The 25,681-nt window shown below is 41.3% G+C and overlaps 1 protein-coding gene across 8 annotated transcripts in view; it reads left to right on the plus strand.

Moving 5' to 3' along the window:
- The window catches only part of TTC7A (tetratricopeptide repeat domain 7A), a 279,526-nt gene that overhangs the window by 216,945 nt on the left and 36,900 nt on the right, over positions 1-25,681 (plus strand). For 7 of the 8 annotated variants that reach the window (XM_048842851.2, XM_075127149.1, XM_048842845.2 and 4 more), the window contains one exon: positions 4,852-5,054. In XM_048842851.2, the coding sequence (XP_048698808.2) occupies positions 4,852-5,054 (203 nt within the window). Of the gene's footprint in view, positions 1-4,851; positions 5,168-25,681 lie in introns of all 8 variants that reach the window. The other variant, XM_048842847.2, reaches the window with a different exon arrangement.

Raw genomic sequence — 25,681 nt, forward strand, 5'->3', positions numbered from 1 at the left:
TCTCTTCAGGGGCAATAAAGAGACTAATCACTGATGAAAGCATAAGCAAAGAAGTGGCTCTCTCTACAAGGCCACGGGCTGTTGAGGTACCAAATGCCAACAGCTTCTGAAAACAAATGAATTCAGTGGAACAGAAAATATATGACCACATATAATTGTAGGAACTGTCATCTTCTTACAGTATGGGGAGAGGAGGTCCCCCAAGGCTTCCCCCCATGGTCATTTTACTGTGTGGTATTTGTAGCATTATTTAAGCACTGTAGTTTGCAGCGGTATTGTTTATGCAGATGATGCTTAGATCAGTATTTCAGATCCAGCTGACACACAGAATGGAATGGTGCAATCAGCTTTGGGGCAGCTGTCAGAGTTAAACATTGCATCTCCGATACCAGTGAATGTGTTCAAACTTCAGAAGGATTGAGATTTTGCTCTGGGTGGATCACATTAAGAAAGTCACTTGAAGTATCTTTTGTTCCTTTGGATAGAATTCCCATTGTTCCTACCTCTGTGAAAAGGATTCTTTGGTGACAGGGAGAATCATTCTTTATACCACTTTGAAACACGCACATGCCCCAGAATAAAGTCATAGTTTAAGGTCCAGCACTAAACTCTTAATTGCTCTTTGATGTAGAAATGGCTATTATTCTATTTAGATGAACTATTTAACAGGATGCTGTCAAAGAACTAAACAGCTAGAGAGTCTAAGGCAGAAGTTCTCAAAGTGTGGTCTGCAGAGTATTTGCTGCTGGTAGGTGGTTTGATGTTGGCGCCTTTCCTTGGTTCCAACTAAATGTAAATGAGACTGGATGCCAGCGGAAATGGCTGGAAGCAAGGAGGTGGAGCCAGCCTATTCAGGGTTGTTGCTACATAAGAAAGGCTATGTGAACCCGCCTCTCACACCAAACCCAGGATTAAGACTGGAGCGACCAGTGGAAATAGTGATTACAGAATGTTGTCAGAGGTGTCTGGAGCCACTAGCGAGAGAAGAGTGTCCACAGGAGCAGGGGAGAAAAGGGATAGGTGGCTGGGCAACATGTGCAGGGGAACAAAGGAGAGAAAGGAACAGAGCAAATGGGAAGAAGAGATTAAGGGGCCAATTCTTCACCCATTGAAGTAACTGTTCCCATTGACTTCAGTGGATGCAGGATTGGGCTTCAAAAGCAGAGGGAAAGGAGGCAGTGCAGGGTTGTTTTTTCCCTCTCAATCCACCCAGACACAGCCTTGTTAAAAATTCCTGAATTCTTCCTAATAACTGTCCATGGTAGCAGTTGCTGCTGTTGGCCCTGGGAGGTTGGTAGAAGAGGCAGTGGTTGAAATGATCTTTCTTTTACGTAGTCTCACTGTGAAGCACTCTGAGAACCCCTGGTCATTTAGCCCAGTTTAATATGGCGCAACTACATTGTTCTTATTGGGCCTTTATGAGGATGATTGACATTGGAGCTGTCAAACTTATAGCTGTGCTGTGAGAAATATACTGTGTCCATACCAGTGGATATAGCCTGTTTGGAATCATAAGCTGTAAATAACACAGAAGGAAGAGTAATTCCTCAGTCCAGCAGTTTAACACTCCTGCATGACTTCATTGAAACTAAGAACCTTTCACAAGTAAGGAAATGCAGATCACATCTACCATCTTACTCTATTCACTCCATCTGAGGAGCAACCCCCTGGACTGCTTTGGGGCATGTACCTGGTGTTGCATCTTTTCCAAATAGAGCTGCCTATTAGGGGCTTGCCAGTGTACCAACAAAGTAACCAGTCAGAAATGTATGGAAAGCAAGATGATGCAAGGGAGCATGCTCTGTGATCCTATGTGTTGGACTGTGCTAATGTGGCAATACTAGGGCAATATTTAGTATAATGGTGAAGGGGTGGGAGCATTAACCAGGTAGATTAAATGACTCCTTGGTTTTTCAATTTTGATTATAAATGTATCTTTTTCATCTGTAAATAGAATGAATGACTAATAGAAGTGTAAAATAAATTTCTAGGAAACATGTAAACCTAAAATATTTCCCTTGGTATCTTTTAGTTGGCTGGGTGCTTTCCTTTCCTTACTTGCTTCTCCAACCCAAAAGCACTTCCGTTGTGCTTCTGTCAGGAAGGTCCTTATTCTTAATCGATCTGTTAAAAAAGAAAAACAAGGTACAGAGTTGGATGTTGTCCAATGTTGTTCTTTCTTCGTGGAAATTAACTTCCCACACCTTTAAATCATCTTTTGACTTTTGAGCCTGCAAAGAAATGGACTGAAGTTTAATATGTTACATTACCATACCATAAAATACAATTTGTGTATCTTACTTATATTCCAAGTTGTTTTAATAATTGTGATTACTGCAAGGATTTACAGACACACAGGCACAGCTAAAAGGAAGAATAAGTACTCTTCACGTTGCATACTTTGTGTTACAGGCTGTAAGTAATCTCACATTCTTCCCTTCTGACCTTCATTCTTACCTTATATGGTCTGAGTTGCATTTTGTTTTGGTTGGTAGCAGAGCAACTAAGATGGTAATATGCATATGCAGTATTTCCACTGTTGTTATCCTCATTCAGGTCCCGACTGAGAAAAGTACTTAAGCATGTGCCTAACTTCAAATTATTTCTGTGGTTCTACTCAAGTGCTTTAAATTAGACACTTAAGTAGTTTATTGAATCAAGGTCTTCTAGGTGCTGGGTGCTCCTCTTCCTCCCTGCAAACCTAAAGGATGTTACTGCTGGCAACTTATTCCTAGCTGAGTGCAGGTGTTGGCCCTTAATAACTGGGGTAAAATCCTGACCCCATCGAAATCAGTGGTGAAACTCCCATTAACTTCATCCCTGGTCTTGTGCTGCTTCATACTTCTGTGCTAGCAAACAATGTATTTTTCTTCAGGCTGTGAATTGTTACTTTGCATACCCAAGTCAGCATTGTTACCATATGCACATCCTCAGCTGCCATGCAACACTTGGCAGGAAAACATTGTTCGCTTTGGGAAGAGCAAGTAAAATATTGCCTGCCCACAAAATTGGAATAAGGTTCAGCATGTCCTCAGCTTAATGAGATATCTGCATCCTCCTGGAGCCTTGGGAAGGAAGTATATGCCGAGATTTTATTCTGGTTAAGCATGCAGTTTCTTTCCTGCAAATATTACACAGAACTTTTCAGAGTATATGAGCCTCTTTTAAAAAGTGAACTCCTTTTAAAAGCTGAATGTTTTGCTTATGAAAGGAGAAATATTGATAACCCTGGAGAATGGCATCATTTATCTACATACAGCTCAGGCATGGCCAACTATGTGCAAGCTTCTCCAGTGTCCCACCCATGACCTGGAAAGACCACCCTCAGGGTTTAGATGGGAGTCAGAAATTGTATCCCTTCCTTATTTGACCACTCGGAGTCTGCTAATAAGTGCCACTTGCAATGTAGACTGAGGCCATAATCTTATTTCAGATAGGCCATGGAACAGCCTTCAGATGGCAATAACTTTTGGTTACTACCAACCTGTGATGTATTTTTGATCTGTTCACATGCAGACAGAAAGCTCTGTATCTCCTTACCAATCCCTTGAAGCATCTGTGTCATCCAACAAGCTACGGACAGTATTTTCAGACTAGGGTGTCTAAAGGTTCGACACCTAATTTTCAGAAGTGCTGAGCCCCAACAGCTCCCGTTGACTTCTCTTGTAGTTGAAGTTATTCATTGCCTCTGAAAATCTGGCCATTTAAATCGGTGTTGAAATACGGAATCAGTTGCCTCCCTTTAGCACCTGAGTTTGAAAATTTTGAACCAAGCTTTTAAAAGGCTGCAGCTTACTATAATATGGAATGAATACAGAAATGAGTCCAGCAGCCTCCACAGCTGATTAGCACAGATAACATGATCAGGTGATAGAACAAAGAAACTGAGGCTGCTTTTCCCTGGTGGCAGTAATGAGAACTACTGTATTTGTTTTTAATATTAGAAGCTCCCATTTCAAATACATGGCTCAATGAAATCTGAATGTCCTGTTGTGAAGCCTTTTTGAGGTTTTTCAGAATATTAGGAGTTGGATTTAGTTCATAATAAATCTTGTTCCGTGTTTATATTAACAAACAAATTGTTAGTGTCAGTAAAGCGCATTAGTCTATGCTTGTTCCATTTTTTCTTTACGAGAAAAGCATTAGTACAGTTGCTACTTGGTGAGGAAAGTAAACAGCAAAACAATCGCATTTTCAGTTAGTGACTTCATTTAAGATCTCTGTCTTCATGGCAAGTGCATGCTTGTGTTTCTTAGTAATAAATATGACATTTAATATATAATATGTTTATAATATACAGAATATAGACCTTTATAGAGAATCAGAAAACTCACTGAGAGAAATTAGTCCGTTTAACAAAAATCAGGTTTGGAGTTCCCCTTTAAATAAGGAAACTGCCCCCTCAGTTAAATGTATCCTATTACTCTGACATTGTCAAACCTCCCACCAGACAACCATGACTTCTTATTCTGCCTTCCTTCCATCTGTTTGGCAATAGCCTTACATAGCTACTAATACTGCTCTTTTAGGGCCAGATCCAGCACATATTTAGCTCCAGTTCAGAAAACATTTAAGTACATACTTAAGTCTGTCCCTTTTCAGGACAGCACTTTAAGGATGTGCTTAAAGTTTGCCAGGAATGCTTTCCTGAATTGAGACCTTTCTCTATGCTTACTGCTAAGATTAGTCTCGATTCAATGGAGCTACTCACAGTAGTAAGCACTAACCATAATAGTAAGCATTTGCAGGATCCAGACCTTCTAATTTAATGTGTTTAAGGGAGAAAGTGTAATTATTACAAGTATAAAGGTTACTGAATTATTTAAACTAATGGTAGTTTTTGTTTTGTAGCTGAACTCTTTATGGAACAACGGCATCTCGAAGAAGCAGGCTTTTGTATCCAGGAGGCAGCTAGTCTTTTCCCCACATCTCACACTGTGCTGTACATGCGTGGGAGACTTGCAGAGATGAAAGGCAGTTTGGAGGAGGCTAAGCAATTGTATGATGAGGCACTTACAGTGAATCCAGCTGGAGTGGAAATTATGCACAGCCTGGTGAGTTTTCAGGGGCTCAGCTTCATTATGGTGTTTATGCTCCTGGTTAACTGTAATAAGAGGGAAAGAGTCTGACAGCAGCAGTGGATGCCATTGTCTCTCTAATGCAGAGGGTGAGTTACTTTATTCCAAGAATCATTTGGATAGCTTGAACCTACTAATTCAGGATTGGGTTGAAAGTCTTTAACTCATCAGAACTTGTGTCAGACGTAAATATTTTAATTGCTGCAACATTGATAGTTTGGAAGTTTATTTACTGCTTTATTATCATCCTAGATGTGCTTCGTACGAAAAGCCGTGCATTTTATTAAGCAGTGCACTTACATTTGAAAATATGGTTTGAAGTGAATGTTTGCAGATACATGCAAAATGTTTATAAATCTGAACCAAAACTGAACCGAACCAAAACTGAACCAAGCTATGGTTTTAGGGTAAAATTCCCCACTTACAGCCTTGAATAGGATTTGAGTGGTGCATAGGCCCTGTGCTAGATGTCTGCACAGGATTGAATGTCACCCTTTGATTTTTTTGGAGAACTGCAAAGTGGGGATATTTTTGTTCTTCATCACAGAAACAAAAATGTATATATACTCGGCCTGTAGCTTTCAGCCCGTGATTCATAGAGAACTTCAAGGTGGAATTACTCTGTACTCCATGTGGCTGCTTTGTGTCTTTCTTTGTTGGCTATTTTGTGTTTCTTTAGCATAAATTCAACCATGATCAAATTCATAGGGGACTCCAAAATGGAAGTATCAAACACACAAAGAGGATAAAACCAAACTGAAAAGGCAGTTGGAGAGATTAGAGCAATGGGAGCTGCAGGCAACAAGAGAGGGATATGCTAATAATGAATAATCAGTGTAAAGCCCTGGATGCACAACTAGGAAACAAACAGCTGCAGTACAGCTAATTGGGAGAAGATAACAAAGCAGCTCCCCTATCACCCCGAGTTTATATCCTTAATGTTGCTGTGATATCACTTTTTCAGATAACCATGTTCTTAGGTTGCTGCAATGAAGTTATGGGTTCTAGATTCAGGAGTAGGGAGGGGGAGGGTCTTCACAATAGAATCTCTCTTGATTAATGGTCCCTAACATGAAATACATGGTCCATACTGTACTAGATCGGTCAAGCACCTGAAAGGAGACCATAGTAAGGGACAGTTTTTCTTCTGTTTAGTGTCACGAATGCAGAAAAATCAGAAATGTAGGAGCACCCATCAGTTTATAGCTATCAATAGCTTTCATTATTGTATTGTAGTTTAGGCAGGGATGGTAGCACCACCTACAATTAAGGTTTGCTAGTACTTCCTATTATAAGACCTTGTTTTCAGTAACTTATCATTAGGGATTCTGATTTTCAGTTTTAACTGATAAATACAGATAAAATACCCTTAAGAACATAAGAACGGCCATACTCGGTCAGACCAAAGGTCTGTCAAGCCCAATATCCTGTCTTCCAACAGTGGCCAATGCCAGGTGCCCCAGAGGGAATGAACAGAACAGGTAATCATCAAGTGATCCATCCCCTGTCACTCATTCCCAGCTTCTGGAAAACAGAGGCTAGGGACACCATCCCTGTCCATCCTGGCTAATAGCCATTGATGGATCTATCCTCCATGAACTTATCTAGTTCTTTTTTGAACCCTGTTATAGTCTTGGCCCTTACAACATCCTCTGGCAAGGAGTTCCACAGGTTGACTGTGCGTTGTGTGAAAAAAATCCTTCCTTTTGTTTGTTTTAAACCATGCTGTTTATTGATTTCATTTGGTGACCCTAGTTCTTGTGTTATGGGAAGGAGTAAATAACACTTCCTTATTTACTTTCTCCACACCAATCATGATTTTATACACCTCTATCATATCCCCCCTTAGTCATCTCTTTTCCAAGCTGAATAGTCCCAGTCTTATTAATTGCTCCTCATGTAGAACCCATTCCATACCCCTAATCATTTTTGTTGCCCTTTGCCAATGCCAATATATATTTATTGAGATGAGGCGACCACATCTGCACACAGTATTCAAGATGTGGGCGTACCAGGGATTTATATGGAGGCAAAATGATATTTTCTGTCTTATTATCTATCCCTTTCTTAATGATTCCCAACATTCTGTTTGCTTTTTTGACTGCCGCTGCACATTGAGTGGATGTTTTCAGAGAACTATCCACAATGACTCTAAGATCTTTCTTGAGTGGTAACAGCTAATTTAGATCCGATCATTTTATATGTATAGTTGTGATTATGTATTTCAATATGCATTAGTTTGCATTTATCAACACTGAATTTCATCTGCCATTTTGTTACCCAGTCACACAGTTTTGTGAGATCCTTTTGTAGCGCTTCACAGTCTGCTTGGGACTTAACTATTTGGAGTAGTTTTGTATCATCTGAAAATTTTGCCACCACATTGTTTACCCCCTTTTCCAGATCATTTACGAATATGTTGAATAGGATTTGTCCCAATACAGATCCCTGGGGGACACCACTATTTACCACTCTCCATTCTGAAAACTGACCATTTATTCCTACCCTTTGTTTCCTTTCTTCTAACCAGTTACCGATTCATGAGAGGACCTTCCCTCTTATCCCATGACAGCTTACTTTGCTTAAGAGCCTTTGGTGAGGAACCTTGCCAAAGGCTTTCTGAAAAACTAAGTACACTATATCCACTGGATCCCCCTTGTCCATATGCTTGTTGACCCCCTCAAAGAATTCTAGTAGATTGGTGAGGCATGATTTCCCTTTACAAAAAACACGTTGACTCTTCTCCAACAAATTATGTTCATCTAAGTGTCTGACAATTTTGTTCTTTACTATAGTTTCAGCCAGTTTGCCTGGTACTGAAGTCAGGCTTATTGGCCTGAAATTGCCTGGATCACCTCTGGAGCCCTTTTAAAAAATTGGCTTCACATTAGCTATCCTCCAGTCATTTGGTACAGAAGCTGATTTAAATAATAGGTTGCAAACTACAGTTAGTAGTTCTGCAATTTCACTTTTAAGTTCCTGCCGAACTCTTGGATGAATACCATCTGGTCCTGGTGACTTATTACTGATTAGTTTATCAATTTGTTCCAAAACCTCCTCTAATGACACCTCAGTCTGGGACAGTTCCTCAGATTTGTCACCTAAAAAGAATGTGTCAGGTTTGGGAATCTCCCTCACATCCTCAAGCCATAAAGACTGATGCAAAGAATGCATTTAGTTTCTCCGCAATGATCTTATCGTCCTTGAGTGCTCCTTTAGCATCTCGATCGTCCAGTGGCCCCACTGGTTGTTTACCAGGCTTCCTGCTTCAGATGTTCTTAAAAAAAAATTGCTATTAATTTTTGTGTCTTTGGCTAGCTGTTCTTCAAATTATTTTTTGGCCTTCCTAATTATATTTTTACACTTCATTTGCCAGTGTGTGTGCTCCTTTCTATTTTCCTCACTAGGATTTAACTTCCACTTCTTAAAGAATGCCTTTTTGTCTTTCACTGCTTCTTTTACTTGGTTGTTTAGCCGTGGTGGCACTTTTTTGGTTCTCTTACTATGTTTTTTAATTTGGGGTATACATTTAGCCTCTATTATGGTGTCTTTAAAAAGTTTCCGTGCAGCTTCCAGGGATTTCACTTTTAATTTCTTTTTAACTAACTTCCTCATTTTTGTGTAGTCCCCCTTTCTGAAATTAAATGCTACAGTTTGGGGCTGCTGTGGTGTTTTCCCCGTCACAGGGATGTTAAATATAATTATATTATGATCACTATTCCAAGCAGTCCAGCTATATTCACCTCTTGAACCAGATCCTATGCTCCACTTAGGACTAAATCAAGAATTGCCTCTCCTCGTGTGGGTTCCAGGACCAGCTGCTCCAAGAAGCAGTCATTTAAGATGTCAAGAAACTTCAGCTCTGCATCCTGTCCTGAGGTGACATGTACCGAATCAATATGGGAATAGTTGAAATCCACCATTATTATTGAGTTTTTTTATTTTAATAGCCTCTCTAATCTCCCTGAGCATTTCACAGTCACAATCACCATCCTGCTCAGGTGATCAGTAATATATCTCTACTGCTCTATTCTTCTTATTAGCGCATGGAACTACTATCCATAAAGATTCTGTGGTACAGTTTGGTTCATTTAAGATTTTTACTTCATTTGATTCTACGCTTTCTTTCACATATAGTGCCACTCCCGCACCCAGCACGACCTATTCTGTCCTTCCGATATATTTTGTACCCTGGTATAACTGTGTCCCATTATCCTCAGTCCACCGAGTTTCTGTGATGCCCATTATATCATTATATCCTCATTTAATATGTGGCACTCTAGTTCACCCATCTTATTATTTAGACTTCTAGCATTGGAATGTAAGCACTTTAAAAACTTGTCACTTAAAAACTTGTCACTTTTTAGCTGTTTGCCATTACATGATGTAATTGAATGGGACTTTTTTTCATTTGACTGTTTCTCATCAGATCCTACCTATATTTTAACATCTTCCTCCTCTCCTCTTTACTAGGACATAGATAATCTCCATTAATAGATCCTCCCCTAAGGGATGTCTCTGTCCGAACCACATGCTCCTCCGCACCTGTCGGCTTTCCCCCAGACCTTAGTTTAAAAACTGCTCTATGACCTTTTTAATTTTAAGTGCCAGATATCTGGTTCCATTTTAGTTTAGGTGGAGCCCATCCTTCCTGTATAGGGTCCCCATTTCCCAAAAATTTCCCCAGTTCCTAATAAATGTAAACCCCTACACCATCGTCTTATCCACGCATTGAGACCCTGCAGTTCTGCCTGTCTAAGTGGCCCTGCACGTGGAACTGGAAGCCTTTCAGAGAATGCTACTGTGGAGGTCCTGGACTTCAGTCTCTTACCTAGCAGCCTAAATTTGGTCTCCAGGACCTCTCTCCTATCCCTCCCTATGTCATTGGTACCTGCTTACACTGCGACCACCGGCTCCTCTCCAGCACTACACATAAGTCTTTCTAGATGTCTCGAGATCCGCAACCTTTGTACCAGGCAGGCAAATCACCATGTGATTCTCCTGGTCATTGGAAACCCAGCTATCTATGTTTCTAATGATCGAATCTCCCATTACTAATACCTGTCTCTTCCTAATAACTGGAGTTTCCTCCCCCAGAGAGGTATCCTCAGTGCGAGAGGATACCACAACATCATCTGGAAGGAGCGTTCCAACTATGGGATCATTTCCCTCTGCTTAATTGGATGTTCTCCTTCCCTGTGACTTTCATCCTCCTCAACAGCACAGAGGCTGTCAGACCAGGGGTGGGACCGTTCTACTGTGTACTGGAAAGTTTCATCTATGTACTTCTCTGTCTCCCCTAGCTCCTCCAGTTCAGCCACTCTGATCTCCAAAGCCTGTACACGGTCTCTGAGCTCCAGGAGCTCCTTGCACCGAATGCACACCTATGCCACCTGCCCATAGGGTAGGTAATCATACATTCTGCATTGGGTGCAATAAACTGGATCGCTCCACTCTGTTCCTGGATTTCTGCCTGCATTTTCTTTTTACTCCCGCAGCTCGTTCCTTTGTTGATGTTTTTGTTTTTGTCAGGGGGTGTTTTTGGCTTTAAGTTTAAAGAATCCTAAGTGTACCTAGCCCTCCACTCATGCTCCTCCTCCAACAACTCCCCTGTTAGCCATTCCTGTTTGCTAGCTTCTTATACAAAAAGAAAAAAGAAAAATTGTGTATATTCAATAAACACCAGAAAAGATTACCTCTATCTAAGGGCTTTCTACATAGAGCAGTAATAAAGACTACGAGGTGATTTGTGAAGCGCACTAATGTGTTGCACCTTAATTGGTCCATGAAAACCCTGTTGGAGTGCATCAAAGGTTCCCTAATGCTGTTTGAAACAGTACTGTGTTACAGCGCACTAGAGAACATTACAAAGAGATTACTCATTATAGGTTGTATAAGGAGAAATCCCAGATATTTGGACATCTACATAAAAGTCAAAAATTGCTTTAAAAACCCCCCAAAAGTGAAATTTTATAAACCCCCAAAAATAGAAGCCCCACTTCTAACTTTGTCAAACTTTAACCATTTGGGCTGAAATTTTCTATGCCAGGTGTCTCCTCCAGCAGAATTTTTTTAGAAAATTTTAGCCAAAATGGTTCAGCCATTTCTAAGAACAAAACAAGGGGTGGGTGGGGGAACTATTGCTTTACTTATGTTAAAAAAATCTGGTGATCTTTTCTTTGCGACACTCTCATGCTCCTCTGCTTGAAGTTTGGCAAATGCATGGTCTTTTTATCAAGCATGTGTCTTTTGCCATCCCTGTAAAAATCCACCTAAATTTAATCAAGTGAAAAGCCTTTGAAGAATCTCAGTTCACACATGCCCAGTAGAAACTGCTAGAATTTAGCTGCTGAAATCTCCAGAGATTCCATGTACACTTGAGCATGCTTCAGCACCTTACAACCCCTGTGTGTGACCAGACCGCACCTGTGCCATCTTCCCCTCCCCGCCCCCACCCCAGAGTGACAGAGCATGCTCTATCTCAGGGCTACAGGGATGAAATCAGACTTTCCCTGTAATTTCTGTTTCCAGCTGCCCTGGTCTAAGGTGGAATCCCCATTACTGCAAGTAAGGAGCCTGGGTCTCCTGTGCTTTCAGTAACTTCCCTGCTGACGCCCAGGCAAAGCAAAGAGAGTTGATGCCTGATTCGAGTGAAGAAGGGACAAAATGTGCAGTGCCGTCAAAAAAGCGAACAGAATGTTGGGAGTCATTAAAGAAGGGATAGAGAATAAGACAGAAAATATCATATTGCCTCTATATAAATCCATGGTACGCCCACACCTTGAATACTGCATGCAGATGAGGTCACCCCATCTCAAAAAAAGATATATTGGAATTGGAAAAGGTTCAGAAAAAGATGACAAAAATTATTAGGGGCCTGGAGCGTCTGCCATATGAGGAGAGATTAAGAAGACTGGGACTTTTTCAAAAAAGTCTTGGAAAAAAGACAACTAAGGCGGGATATGATAGAGGTCTATAAAATCATGGCTGGAGAAAGTAAAAAGGGAAGTGTTATTTACTCCTTCTCATAACACAAAAACTAGGGGTAACCAAATGAAATTTATAGGCAGCAGGTTTAAAACAAACAAAAGGAAGTATTTTTTCATACAATGCACAGTCAACCTATGGAAATCCTTGCCAGAGGATGTTGTGAAGGGCAAGACTATAACAGGGTTTAAAAAAGAACTAGATAAGTTCATGGAGAATAGGTCCATCAATGGCTATTAGCCAGGAATGGTGGGCAGGAATGGTGTCCCTAGCCTCTCTTTGCCAGGAGCTGGGAATGGGCAACGGGATGGATAACTTGATGATTACCTGTTCTGTCTATTCCCTCTGGGGCACCTGGCATTGGCCACTGTCAGAAGACAGGATACTGGGCTGGGGACCTTTGGTCTGACCCAGCAGGGCTATTCTTATGTTCTTAAAAGCCAGACTGGGGAGAAGCAAAATAATAGATTGGAACAAGGTGGCTAGTGTGAGGAGGAGAGAAACTGACTGGGAATTCGAGGGGGGGCTGGCACTGGTTAAGCAAGGAGACTGGATGGCTGGGACTGGTTGGGAGGCAAGGCTGGGTTTGGGAGCCAGTGAGGAATATGGTGGGGAGACTGGGAGTCAGTTGGCTGATGGGGGAGAGAAGGCAGATTTGATAAGGAACTGGAGTTTGGGGGTAGAGCTGGGCCTGACTGTCAAAAAGACTGGGACAAGGATCTGAGGAGGAGACTGAGATTGGATGAGGAGCCAGGAAGGGAGACTGTGATTGAGAGCTGCACAAGGAGACTGGGACTGCGTGTGGGGAGGAAGATTGGGACTCAGACCCTGAGCCTCGAGGGGGACATAGGACTGGGATGAGAAGCCTGAGGAGTGGAGATTGGGACTGGGCAGGCAAGGAGAATGCCACTGGGACAAGGAGCCAGGGGTGGGGAAGTGACAGGACTGGAAAAGAGACTTGTTGGTGGGGACAGGACAAAAGGGATCAAGCTTGGGGAGAAGGGGCAGAAGAGTCTGTGCCTACTAGTGCACTCAAGTATTTGATAATGGGTTCTTCAGTCTAGCAGACAAAGATATAACAAGATCCAATGGCTGGAAGTTGAAGCTAGATAAATTGCCTGTGCAACCTTACTTTAGCCCCATGTTACAAATCTGATAGTCATTAATTATATGACGACAATACTATTTTTTCCAAAGGATCTCTGCCTCATTTAGAGCACAGGATGGACCTACTCTGGAGATGAATCAGGGTTGTGTAAGGAAGGAGGCTATTGTCTGTAGGACCCCTGCATCATTTGTAGCAGAAGTTGGGAGCAGTGTTCCCTCTAATTTTTCCCATTCATGTGGGGAATGAATTTTCTTATGTGCACAAATATGGAGGTGATGTGTGACAAATCACCTCCATATTGGTGCACATAACAAAATTAATGGGGGGGCGAGGGGTTCAGAATGTGGAAGGGGGCTCAGTACTAGGGCAGAGGGTTGGGGTGTAGGGGTGAGGGCTCTGGGATGGGGCTGGGGATGATGGGTTCAGGGTGCAGGAAGGGGCTCAGGGATGGGGCAGAGGGTTGTGGTGCGGGGGTGAGGGCTCCGGGATGGGGATGGGGATGAGGGGTTCAGGCTGTGGGAAGGGGGCTCAAGGGCTGGGGCAGAGCGTTGGAGTGCGAGGGGGAGGGGTGAGGGTTCCAGCTGGGGTTGCAGGCAGGCTGCCCCGGAGATGGGGCCAGAAGACTCCCCCCAGCCCTCTCCCTGCCAGCAGCATGGAGCTCTGGGGGAGGGGCCCCCCTCTCCCCACCAGCAGCATGGAATCTTGGAGGACGGGCCCCTCTGTCCCCGAGGCAGGGGAGAGGCCCGCGGCAGCCCTGAATGCCCCAACTTGCTCCCCTCCCCAGTGCCTGCCAACCCCCTATCTCTCTGCTCTCCAGGCCCCTGCTGCACTGCCAAGCAGCTTAGAGTGACCTTAAGTTGAGAGGTATATAATGAATGAAGGCAGAGATTGCAGGAAGAGAAAGGAGGGTCTCATGGTTAAGGCAGTAGAATGCTGCCATGGAGAACTGGATTCTAGTGCTGTCTCTACCACAGAGTTATTGTGTGACACTAAGCAAGTCACTTAAATTTTTCAAAGGTGGCCACTAACTCTATGTTCCTCATTTTCTGGGTGCCTGACTTGCGACACTGGCATCCAATTTGCATAAGTGCTGAACGCTCACAGGTATAGTTGAAGTCAACAGGGGCTGTGCTTTGGATATATGAGGTGCTCTATAATGCTAAATACTCTGAAAAATCAGGCCCCAGATGTCTCAAATTGGACACCCAAAATTAGAGGATACTTTAATCTCTCTGCCTCAGTTCTCCATCTGTAAAATGGGGGTATAACAATAAACTTTCCCTCTCAGAGGACTTTTGAAAATATATTAATTAATTATTCTGAAGCACTCAGATACTAGTAGTGATGAGCACCATAGAAAAACCCATCAGGAAATGAACAATTCTCTCTTCAGAGCAGAGTTTGAATAGTGAGCAGTAAATAAGGCCTGGAGCCACACATGAAGGATAAAATAAAATATTTAATAGCTAATCATTCACTGAGCACGGTCCATCCTGTGCATTGAATGAGACAGGGATCCTGTGAAAAAATTATATGTGATCATGTAATTAAAACCTGTATTATAATCTCTTGATGTCTTTGAATCAAGATTGGATGCTTTTCTGGAATACGTGCTTTAGCCAAATTAAAGTTTTTGATTCAGTGCACGTATAATTTAATGTCCTGTGATCTACAGGCAGTCAGACTACCTCAGGGGTGCCCAACCTATGGCCTGCAGGCCATACAGAGCCCACCCGAGCATTTCATAAGGCCCGCATCCTGCTTCAACACAATATATAATAATGGCTGATACATTAGCATTTTGTCATCATGTTTACATCATTTTAGTTTACACAAGGAAGGGTGTAGAATCTGTTTGGCCCACAGGTTTATGTGACCCACCTGCGTAATAAGGTTGGGCCCCACTGGACTAGATGATCTAATGGTACCTTCTGACCTTAAACTTTATGAAACTATGAAATCTGTATGCACAGGGAGGCTGAATTAAGGTTAGCCTTAAGACAACTTTAATTCTGGCAATTCCAAATTTTTGAATGCTTAACTTTGGAATTTCTAATAATATTAATGTAACGTTTTGTGTATAGTAATATAAATGTTGGATTCATTAGGAAAAAAGGTTAAGTATAAAAGGACCTTTTCCACCAGTAGGAGTTATTGTTTGACATAGTATATTTGCCATCCAACTGACCTAGTCAGTTTTCAGAGAAAACTCTATTGTAGACAGTGCTCATTGTCCCAATTAGTGAAGTAGTCATGCCTCTCCCCTCAGGCTGCCAGAACTAGGTTGTCAAGTCTATATTTGGAAAATTCCAATGTGAATAGTGTTGCTGTTTTAAAATTGAGGGCACAAATCTAGCAATGAATGAGTCTTTCAGCTTATCGATAACTTCACTTTTATACAAGGGCAAAGCCAGAGGAGTTAAATAGGCTCTTTCTTTACTTAACTGAAAACAATTGTGACTCTAGGTGTTACAGAAGAGCTTTCTAGCTTGTGTTCTTTCCACACTGAACCGAGCTGTTCCATGCACATTACTCTACTGAAATGCAGCACAAAGTACAATATGCAGCAGGTGTACATGCAGTATACGTATTCAAGTAGATTGTAACGTAATACATTATAAGCTCTTCAGAGAAGGGACTGTCTTCATTATGTATCTTATACAGCAGCAAGCACTCCACTGGCATTAAGAAATGCTTAATAATAATTAGATTGTTTTCATGCCAGTACTTGTATTTCATAGGCAACGCCACAGAATCCCCAAGTGTTTGCTACCCATCCATACATCTCACCTTTTTCAAATAAAAATTAATGGCAGTAAAATTAATCTAAAAAAGTAATGTTGTTCTATTTTATTAGGGTGAGATTATGGAACCCTTACTCCCATTGATGAACACTTGTACTCATTCAAGGAGTCCCATCAAAGTCTGTGGAACTACTTCTTTGAGTAACTGCTCACCATTGTGAGTAAGTGATTCACAATCTGGCCCTTGGAAACCATATAACCTGCAGACCTTTTAATTTCTCTCTCTCTTTGATGATGTGGATGAGGGTTCCTCCTCATTTTCACCTTTCATTCAGTCCTCTATCCTCAAATGCCCCATGTTGGAACCACCCCTTCCTTATGGCCTATATAGTCTAGTCTGTGCTCCCTCTGGAGCTTGCCTGTGAAATACCTAGGTTGGCTAGAGGGGTGACTGGAAAGGATTATGGATTGCTTTCTTTCCCCATCCTTCTTCCTGGAATTACTGACACAGCCTTCATTGAGCATGCAGCTCTTGTTGGCCCAGGAACAAAAGCAAAAGGACTGATCTCAAGAGTCTACCCACATCTCCATGCACTGCACTATCACTGAGTATCCATACTCAATGATAACTAATTATCATTTCCTCTAGTATATGGCCAACAAAATTCTGTAGAAGGAACTCAATGGTAATGATAATGGACCAGATCTGCACTAACATACACCCCACTATGTCAAGGAACATGGTAGAATTTGGCCCAATGAGCTGATGCAGCTTCCTTGTAGTTGAAGTACAGGCCATCTAACCTTTATGCTCCAAAATAAGAAATTTAAATGTACCACATTCTATTTAGCAATATGGTTTCTTTGATTCTGGACAAATCAGTGCCCAGTACAAGAAAGGATTCAAGATCCATAAATGATATTGCAAGCTAAACTAAAAGGTGCATTGTGATATTCAAAGGACTCCTGTCCAGCCTGTATCACAAACCATTTTGTTGGGTTTGATCAATTTTCATCTTTAGTTCAGGAAGGGAGAAAGAGAATCATGCGTTTAAAAGATAAGTAAATGGGCTGACATCAAGGAGGATAAAAAAAAGTGAAATATTTACTCGACTCATAGTTGGGTTTTATTGATTCCACTGAAGGATTGTAATGATTCCTGGTTTCTCTTGAAGCCTGGAGCAAGGATGATAAGGATGTTTTGAGAAAGCTGTATAGCTTTCTGGCTGCTCTCGACACATAATCTCTGTGTTTGATATTGGATGGTGGGAACAAAGGTGAAATGTTTATTTCTGTAAAGATTAAAATTGAAAAAAAATTCTTATTGGATATTCCTCTACTCTGTTGCATGTGTTTGAACATGTAATAACCTCATATAAAGGTATGTTGGTAAAGAGACTCAGGGTCACTTCAAGTACTGCACAAAATCTCCTCTTTCATGTTCGGAACTTTTATGAAAATCCCAAATTCGTGTCCATCCAAAATACAAGAAAAAACGGGATGACAAAACACGGAGGAGGCCATTCACACAACAGCTGACAGAACGGATGTTTTAATGGGCTATACCAGGAGCTCACCGCTTCCAGTATTTATATAAAAATCATATTCCATGTAATTTGTCTGCGGACTGGCTCAAATGAATGTACATGACTAGCTAAGCTAAGTCATGTACATTCATTTGAGCCAATCCGCAGACAGATTACATGGAATATGATTTTTATATAAATACTGGAAGTCCTAGCACTTGAGTACACTAATCTTGAGAATTCTGGCATTTTCCGGAGGGACAGCCAAATATATTTAGAAGTGTAGATTGCACCCATCAGAAAAGGCACCTGAGTAAGAACACTCCAACTAAAATAGGCAGAGCCTTTTGTTTGTTACTACAAAACCCCCATTCCCTCTTGTAAAATCATTTGAGTCTGAGCAAGCAAATAGACCTTACGCCCCGCCCTGAAGGTCAGCAAACTCTGGCTCTTGTGGACTATTATAGGCTTTGGCCCTCTACCAAGAATGCCCTGTAATTGTCCATGGAAAGTTCAAACCCTGGAACTGACTTCAAGAGTGGCCTAGATCCAGAACTCCTGTGGTGGAATGTATAGGAAACTGTGTGGTTTTGTACTGAATATGCATCCTTAGTCTTGAAATTGTTAATGTGATTGGAGACTGAAGAGTAATGGAAAATGAAACCCACTCAGCTGCGCATGGCTACTCAGTAAATACCCCACCTCTATCTGTTCATATCAAGGACAACCATTTTGAACTAAGACACCTACAGTAAGTTCTATTAGGGAAAATGATACTTACAGATAGACATTGCACAGCCTCTCACTGCTGAAAAGCTTCTGGTTGCATCACTGTAGCCCAAACACGAAAGCTGATTATGAAGGAATGTCTTCACTCACCACTCTCAGGCATTACCCCTTTTCTCCCATTCCTAGTTCTCAACTGACTAGGAGAACCTTAATTTAGCCGGTAGAAGAGATGTTGAAGGTCTTTTATACTGATTAGTTGTTTAAAAGAGATATTAAGGGAAATTAAAGAGGTTGTATGGGGCATAAGTTAATGCAGAATTTAGCCCAAAGACAATTTATCTCCAGAAAAATCGCTTTAATATAACTGAACACTTCTGAGAAGTGGTGAACTCCTGGTATAACACATTAAAACATCTGTTCTGTCAGCTGTTGCGTGAATGGCCTCCTCCGTGTTTTGTCATCCCGTTTTTTCTTGTATTTTGGATGGATACAAATTTTGGATTTTCATAAAAGTTCCGAACATGAAAGAGGAGATTTTGTGCAGTGCTAGAAGTGACCCTGAGTCTCTTTACCAACATACCTTTATATGAGGTTATTAATAAAAACATATTATGCATGTAGGTATTATGCACCTGTTATGGAGTAACAGTGTTAGAGAAGAGATTTTAGAGTACTCAAAGATGCCTAAAACCTACTGTTCTCTATCCCTGTATTTCCTGCTGCTGGTGTAATACTCAAAATAATAATGTACACTGGAGTGTAAATGTAACATTTTTTAAAAAAGAAAAGTTTTATACAGAACTGATTAGAATGCCAGAGCTATATTTTAGAATCATAGAATCATAGAATATCAGGGTTGGAAGGGACCCCTGAAGGTCATCTAGTCCATCCCCCTGCTCGAAGCAGGACCAATTCCCAGTTAAATCATCCCAGCCAGGGCTTTGTCAAGCCTGACCTTAAAAACCTCTAAGGAAGGAGATTCTACCACCTCCCTAGGTAACGCATTCCAGTGTTTCACCACCCTCTTAGTGAAAAAGTTTTTCCTAATATCCAATCTAAACCTCCCCCACTGCAACTTGAGACCATTACTCCTCGTTCTGTCATCTGCTACCATTGAGAACAGTCTAGAGCCATCCTCTTTGGAACCCCCTTTCAGGTAGTTGAAAGCAGCTATCAAATCCCCCCTCATTCTTCTCTTCTGCAGGTTAAACAATCCCAGCTCCCTCAGCCTCTCCTCATAAGTCATGTGTTCTAGACCCCTAATCATTTTTGTTGCCCTTCGCTGGACTCTCTCCAATTTATCCACATCCTTCTTGTAGTGTGGGGCCCAAAACTGGACACAGTACTCCAGATGAGGCCTCACCAATGTCGAATAGAGGGGAACGATCACGTCCCTCGATCTGCTCGCTATGCCCCTACTTATACATCCCAAAATGCCATTGGCCTTCTTGGCAACAAGGGCACACTGCTGACTCATATCCAGCTTCTCGTCCACTGTCACCCCTAGGTCCTTTTCCACAGAACTGCTGCCTAGCCATTCGGTCCCTAGTCTGTAGCGGTGCATTGGATTCTTCCTTCCTAAGTGCAGGACCCTGCACTTATCCTTATTGAACCTCATCAGATTTCTTTTGGCCCAATCCTCCAATTTGTCTAGGTCCTTCTGTATCCTATCCCTCCCCTCCAGCGTATCTACCACTCCTCCCAGTTTAGTATCATCCGCAAATTTGCTGAGAGTGCAATCCACACCATCCTCCAGATCATTTATGAAGATATTGAACAAAACCGGCCCCAGAACCGACCCTTGGGGCACTCCACTTTTCATCCCTTTGTCCCTTTAAGGGATCTATGCTAGATGCTCAGCAGTACATAGCTCTGATGAATAGTGTGGCTGCTGCAGGGATTTGAACTCTTTGCAAAACACTTCAGCAGTGGGCTATTTGAGTTGTGTTATCTTGGATATCAATAAATATTCCTGTTCAAAAAAATACCACTGTCTGAATGTAAGACCTACACACTCTCCCTACTCCAGTTTGCTGTATATTCTCTTGAATTTGTTCCATTTGTGACAGCAATACCCTTTTAGCTGATTGATCATAAAAGACCTTTTGGTGCTGATGCTAAAATGTGAAGAGCTTAGTTTAGAACAAGTTTTGCATGGCATTATGCTGCCCCAGACTAAGGTGTGAGCACTGGGTATTGATTGATTGGATTTAAATATTTTTACAAGTTTTGGCATTATATGGTACTTTGTTAAAGTCCTCTCCTCTTCTGAATTTATTTATTTATTTTTTGCCTACTGGATTCAAGGGCAGAAGGAAAAGACAGAACTTTTACAAGGAGGCGTGAATTGTTTATGCCTTTGTTGTGTACTTAGGATGCATTTTCACGTCCCTTTTAGCAGGAGAGTCAACCTGTTGTCTCCAGACTCGCTTTCGGTAGCATCAGGGTAATTTGAAGACAACAGCTTCCACTGATTAGAACATGGAAATGAATGATTTCTATTCATTTATTTCATTCTTAGTTCATGGTATGGCACATGCATCCTTAATTTTTGAGATGTCTATTCAGATAATAAAAACATGGCTTGACTGCTTAATATTTTTGAGGATGACAAGCATTTATTTCCTTGGGGACTTGTTTCATGCTGATGTGAGGTAATCACAAAAATCATGGGGCAGATTCACAGCTAGTGTACATTATCACATCTCCATTGAAGTCAATGAAGCTCTGACAGTTTACACTAGCTGAGGATCTACCCCATGTCTTACAATATAGAAAAGACACTAATTAAAAGCACATTTACCTGGAAACCTGAAGATGAAATGCATTCGTTTGTGAAAACAAAAGACCACAGTCTTCATGTTAGCTCAATTATTGTTTATCTGTGGAGCCACTGTTTAACCATGGCTCATGTTAACCTTCTCAACTCATTTCCTTTTCTATAGGGAATTATTCCATGTTACATTTCTATTTTCCTTGAAATTCTTTATTTAGCATATTAGGTTCCTGTGGGGGTTCCGCAGGGCTCTGTCCTTGGCACCCTTCCCTTCTGCTTCGACACCTTATCTCTGGGCAATCTCATCCACAAACACAAACTCTCCTTTCTATGCAAATAATTCATTGATCTGGCTCTCTATCCCACTTCTCTTTCTGTCCAAATTACAGTCTCCGCCTCTCTCTCTAACATCTCCGCATGGATGTCTAACCATGAGCTCAAGCTCAACCTGGCTAAAACAGAACTCTTAATCTTCCCTTCCCTGCTAGGTTTTTGATCATTGTGGACACCATCACCATTCTACCTGTCACTCAGGCCCACAACCTAGGAGTCCTTTTCAACTCTTATCTCTGTCTAGGTCTTCACATCCAGGCTATGTCTGTCTCACAGATTTTTTCTGCATAACATGTGTAAGAAACAGCCCTTTACTATATCCTTCCAGACAGCTAAAACTCTCATCCAGGGTCTCATCTTGCATCTTGATTACTACAACATCCTTTTCTCTGGCCTTGACAAATGCAGTCTTGACCCGCTCATATCCAGAATGCAGCTGCAAAAATCATTTTCCTTGTCTGTCACTTTGACCATGTCACCCCTCTATTTGCATTCATTTGCATTCACTTTCATTTGCTCTCTCTTCTCTATTATATCAAACGTAAGCTGCCTGTCTTCGTTTTCAAGACCCTTCACAACATATCTCCACACTACCTGCCATCCCTCATTCAGTGTCAAAAGATCAGCTCGTACCTCCAATTGACCTGTGATGTCAGCCTCAATCTCCCACTTCTTAAATTTTCAAACAAGAACCTTTGTGCTTTCTCCCATGCCGTGTCTCATGCCAGAGAGAAGCGTTCCATAAAACATCTGCAAAACTGATTCATTATCCTTCAAATCTCTCCTTAAAACTTTCCCTTGCTGACATCAGTTAGGCTGCTGGTGTGCTGAGACCACTGCCTATCATGCTAACCAATATTGCCTTATTTTAAGAACATAAAAATGGCCATACTGAGTCAACCAGACTGGTTGACAGTACTTCCTTATGTTTGTTTTAAACCTGCTGCCTATTAATTTCATTGGATGACCCCTACTTCTTGTGTTATGTGAAGGGGTAAATAACACTTCCCTATTAACTTTATTAATATCATCCATGATTTTACAGACCTCTATCATATCTCTCTTTAGTCATCTCTTTTCTAAGCTGAACAGTCCCAGTCTTATTAATCTCTCTTCATACGGAAGCTGTTCCATTCCCCTAATAATTTTTGTTGCCCTTCTCTGTACCTTTGCCAGTTCTAATATATCTTTTGAGATGGGGTGGCCAGAACTGCACACAGTATTTAAGGTGTGGGAGTACCATGGATTTATATAGTGGTATTATGATATTTTTTGTCTTATTATCTATTCCTTTCCTAATAGTTCCTAACATTCTTTTAGGGTTTTTTTGACTGCCACTGCACATTGAGTGGATGTTTTCAGAGAACTATCCACAATGACTCCAAGATGTCTTTCTTGAGTGGTAATTGCTAATTTAGACCCCATTATTTTGTATGTATAGCTGTTTTCCAATGTGCATTACTTTGCACTTATCAACATTGAATTTCATCTGCTATTTTGTTGTTCAGTCACCCAGTTTTGTGAGATCACTTTATAAAACTTTGCAGTCAGCTTTGGACATAACTATATTGAGTATTTTTATGTCATCTGCATATTTTGCCACCTCTCTGTTCACCACCTTTTCCAGATTATTTATAAATATGTTGAACAGCACAACTCCCACTTCAGATCCTTGGGGGACCCTGCTATTTACCTTCTCCATGTGAAAACTGGTCATTTATTCCTACCATTTGTTTGTTTCCTATCTTTTAATCAGTTACTGATCCATGAAAGGACCTTCCCTCTTATCCCATAACTGCTTAATTTGCTTAAGAGTCTTTGGTGTGGGATCTTGTCAAAGGCTTTCTGAAAGTTCAAGTACACGGTATGAATTATCACACCTGTCCACGTGCTTGTTAACTCCCTCAAAGAATTCTAATAGATTGGTGAGGTATGATTTCCCTTTACAAAAGATGTATTGACTCTTTCCCAACATACCATATTCATCTGTGTGTCTGATAGTTCTGTTCTTTACCATAGTTTCAACCAATTTCCCTGGTACTGAAGTTTGGCTTCTCAGAGTGTAATTGCCAGGATTGCCTCTGGAGGTTTTTTAAAAAATCAGCATTACATTAGGTATCCTCTAGTCATCTGGCACAAAGGCTGATTTAAGTGATAGATTAGATACCATAGTTCTGCAATTTCATATTTGAGTTCCTTCAGAACTCTTGGATGAATACCATCTGGTCCTGGTGGCTTATTACTGTTTAATTTTATCAATTTGTTCCAAAACCTCCTCTATTAACACCTCAACTTGGGACAGATTCTCAGATTTGTCACCTAAAAAGAATGGCTTATCTGTGGGAATTTCACTCACATCCTCTGCAGTAAAGACAAATGGAAAGAATTCATTTAGCTTTTCCACAACAGCTTTGTCTTCCTTGAGTGCTCCTTTGGCACTTCGCTCATCCGGTAGCCTCACTGATTGTTTGTTTGGTAGGCTTCCTGCTTCTGATGTACTTAAACAAAATTTGCTGTTAGTGTGTGTGTCTTTTGCTAGTTGCTCTTCAAATTCTTCATTGGCCTGCCTGATTATACTTGACTTGCCAGAGTTAATGCTCTTTAGTAGGATTTGACTTTCAATTTTCAAAGGATGTCTTTTTGCCTCTAACCATCTCCTTATTCTGTTTAGCCATGGTGGAATTTTTTGGTCCTCTTACAGTTTTTGTAGGGGTGTGGAGGGTGGTATACATTTAATTTGAGCTTCTATTATGGTGTTTTTAAATAGTTTCCATGCAGCTTGCAGGCATTTCACTCTTGTGACTGTTCCTTTTAATTTCCATCTAACCAGCTTCCTCATTTTTGTGTAGTCCCCCTTTTTGAAGTTAAATGCTACTGTGGTGGGTTTCTTTGGTATTTTCCGCTCTACAAGGATGTTACATTTAATTACGTTATGGTCACTATCATTGAGCCGTTCAGCTATATTCATCTCTTGGACCAGATTCAGTGCTCCATTTAAGACTAAATCAAGAATTACCCCTCCCCTTGATGGTTCTGAGAAGCATTAATGGTGTCTAGAAATTTTATCTCTGGATCCCATCCTCAGTGAATATCTATTGTGCTTTGTTAAAAAGCAACATTTTGATCCCAGCGAGAATTTCCATATACAAACTTGTTTTAAGAGAAAGGAATATAAAAACGAAAACATTTTTTCCAGATTGTTTTATTCATATTTATTAGCTACACCTTAGAAAGCCTCCATTTAATCTGGTATTTCTAAACCATTTATTACTTTGGTATCTTGGTCATTATCATGTAGTAAAATGCATGAGAACAGGAATATATAACATAAAAACCTCTATTTCATACAGCAATATACAGATGACTTCACAAATTCAGATGTTCTGGTATCTATTACTAATGTCTTAAGTCTGTTTATTCTGATTTCCAGTCATGAATCAGTGCTTTATGGTAAGGCTATTGCGACATCCCCCTCTGGTGTTATCCAGACCGGTGGATCTGCTAGGTCACTCCAATCCTTGACTCTGGGAGCCAGCCTTACCCTGCTCTGCTGTGAGAACCCCCATTCCTAGGCTGTTCACGCACAGCTTCTGGCATGCAAGCTGCTCCCAGCTACTTGCAACCGAATGCCACTAGCCAATATCTCTGGTCCCAGACACAACCCTAGGAACCTCCGTCTGGACACTGGAATGCAGTGTCCAGTTATGCCCGCTGGATGCTGCAAGCTTGTATGAGTTCGTCAGATTAACAAAGTAATTGATATGTACCAGGCTTGTTATTCCAAAGGGAGTCTCTGACATGCTTCAAACCAAATGCACTGCTTCAGGTAGAAAAAACAAACAGATTTATTAACAACAAAGATAGATTTTAAGTGGTATTAAGTGATAGGCAAAAAGTCAGAGTTGTTACCAAAATCAAATCAAATGTAAGCACACAGTCCAAACTCTCAACCCCATTAGACTGGACAGCAACTGGATGAAGCAGTTTTTCTCACCCCACTGGATACTGCAGTCCTTTATACAGGTTTGTCCTTTGAACCTGGGCCAATCTCCTGTGCTGGAGTCTTGTCTTCTTCTCCGTGTCTTGGTTGCTTGCAGTATAGGTGGGGGCAGAAGAAGGGCCCAGTATGTGTCCACTCTGTCTGTTTTATACCTGCAGTCCATGTGCTTGGGAAGCACAAGTCCAGGCATGTCTGTATGTATTGCTGAGTCACTGCATTATAGCTCCCTTGCTGGACAATGGCTGCTGATGGGTTGTTTGACACCCCACCCGGGCATTGGTTACCTTCCTTGCTGTGGCCTCTGGGGAGCTAATATCTGGCTGATTTCCCCAATTTACAGCATGTTTTAGTGACCACCATACAACAGAATTCTCATAACTTCATATGCACTAATGATACA

Source organism: Caretta caretta, chromosome 3 (genome assembly GCF_965140235.1).
Source record: "Caretta caretta isolate rCarCar2 chromosome 3, rCarCar1.hap1, whole genome shotgun sequence".
In the NCBI taxonomy this organism is placed as follows: domain Eukaryota; kingdom Metazoa; phylum Chordata; order Testudines; family Cheloniidae; genus Caretta; species Caretta caretta.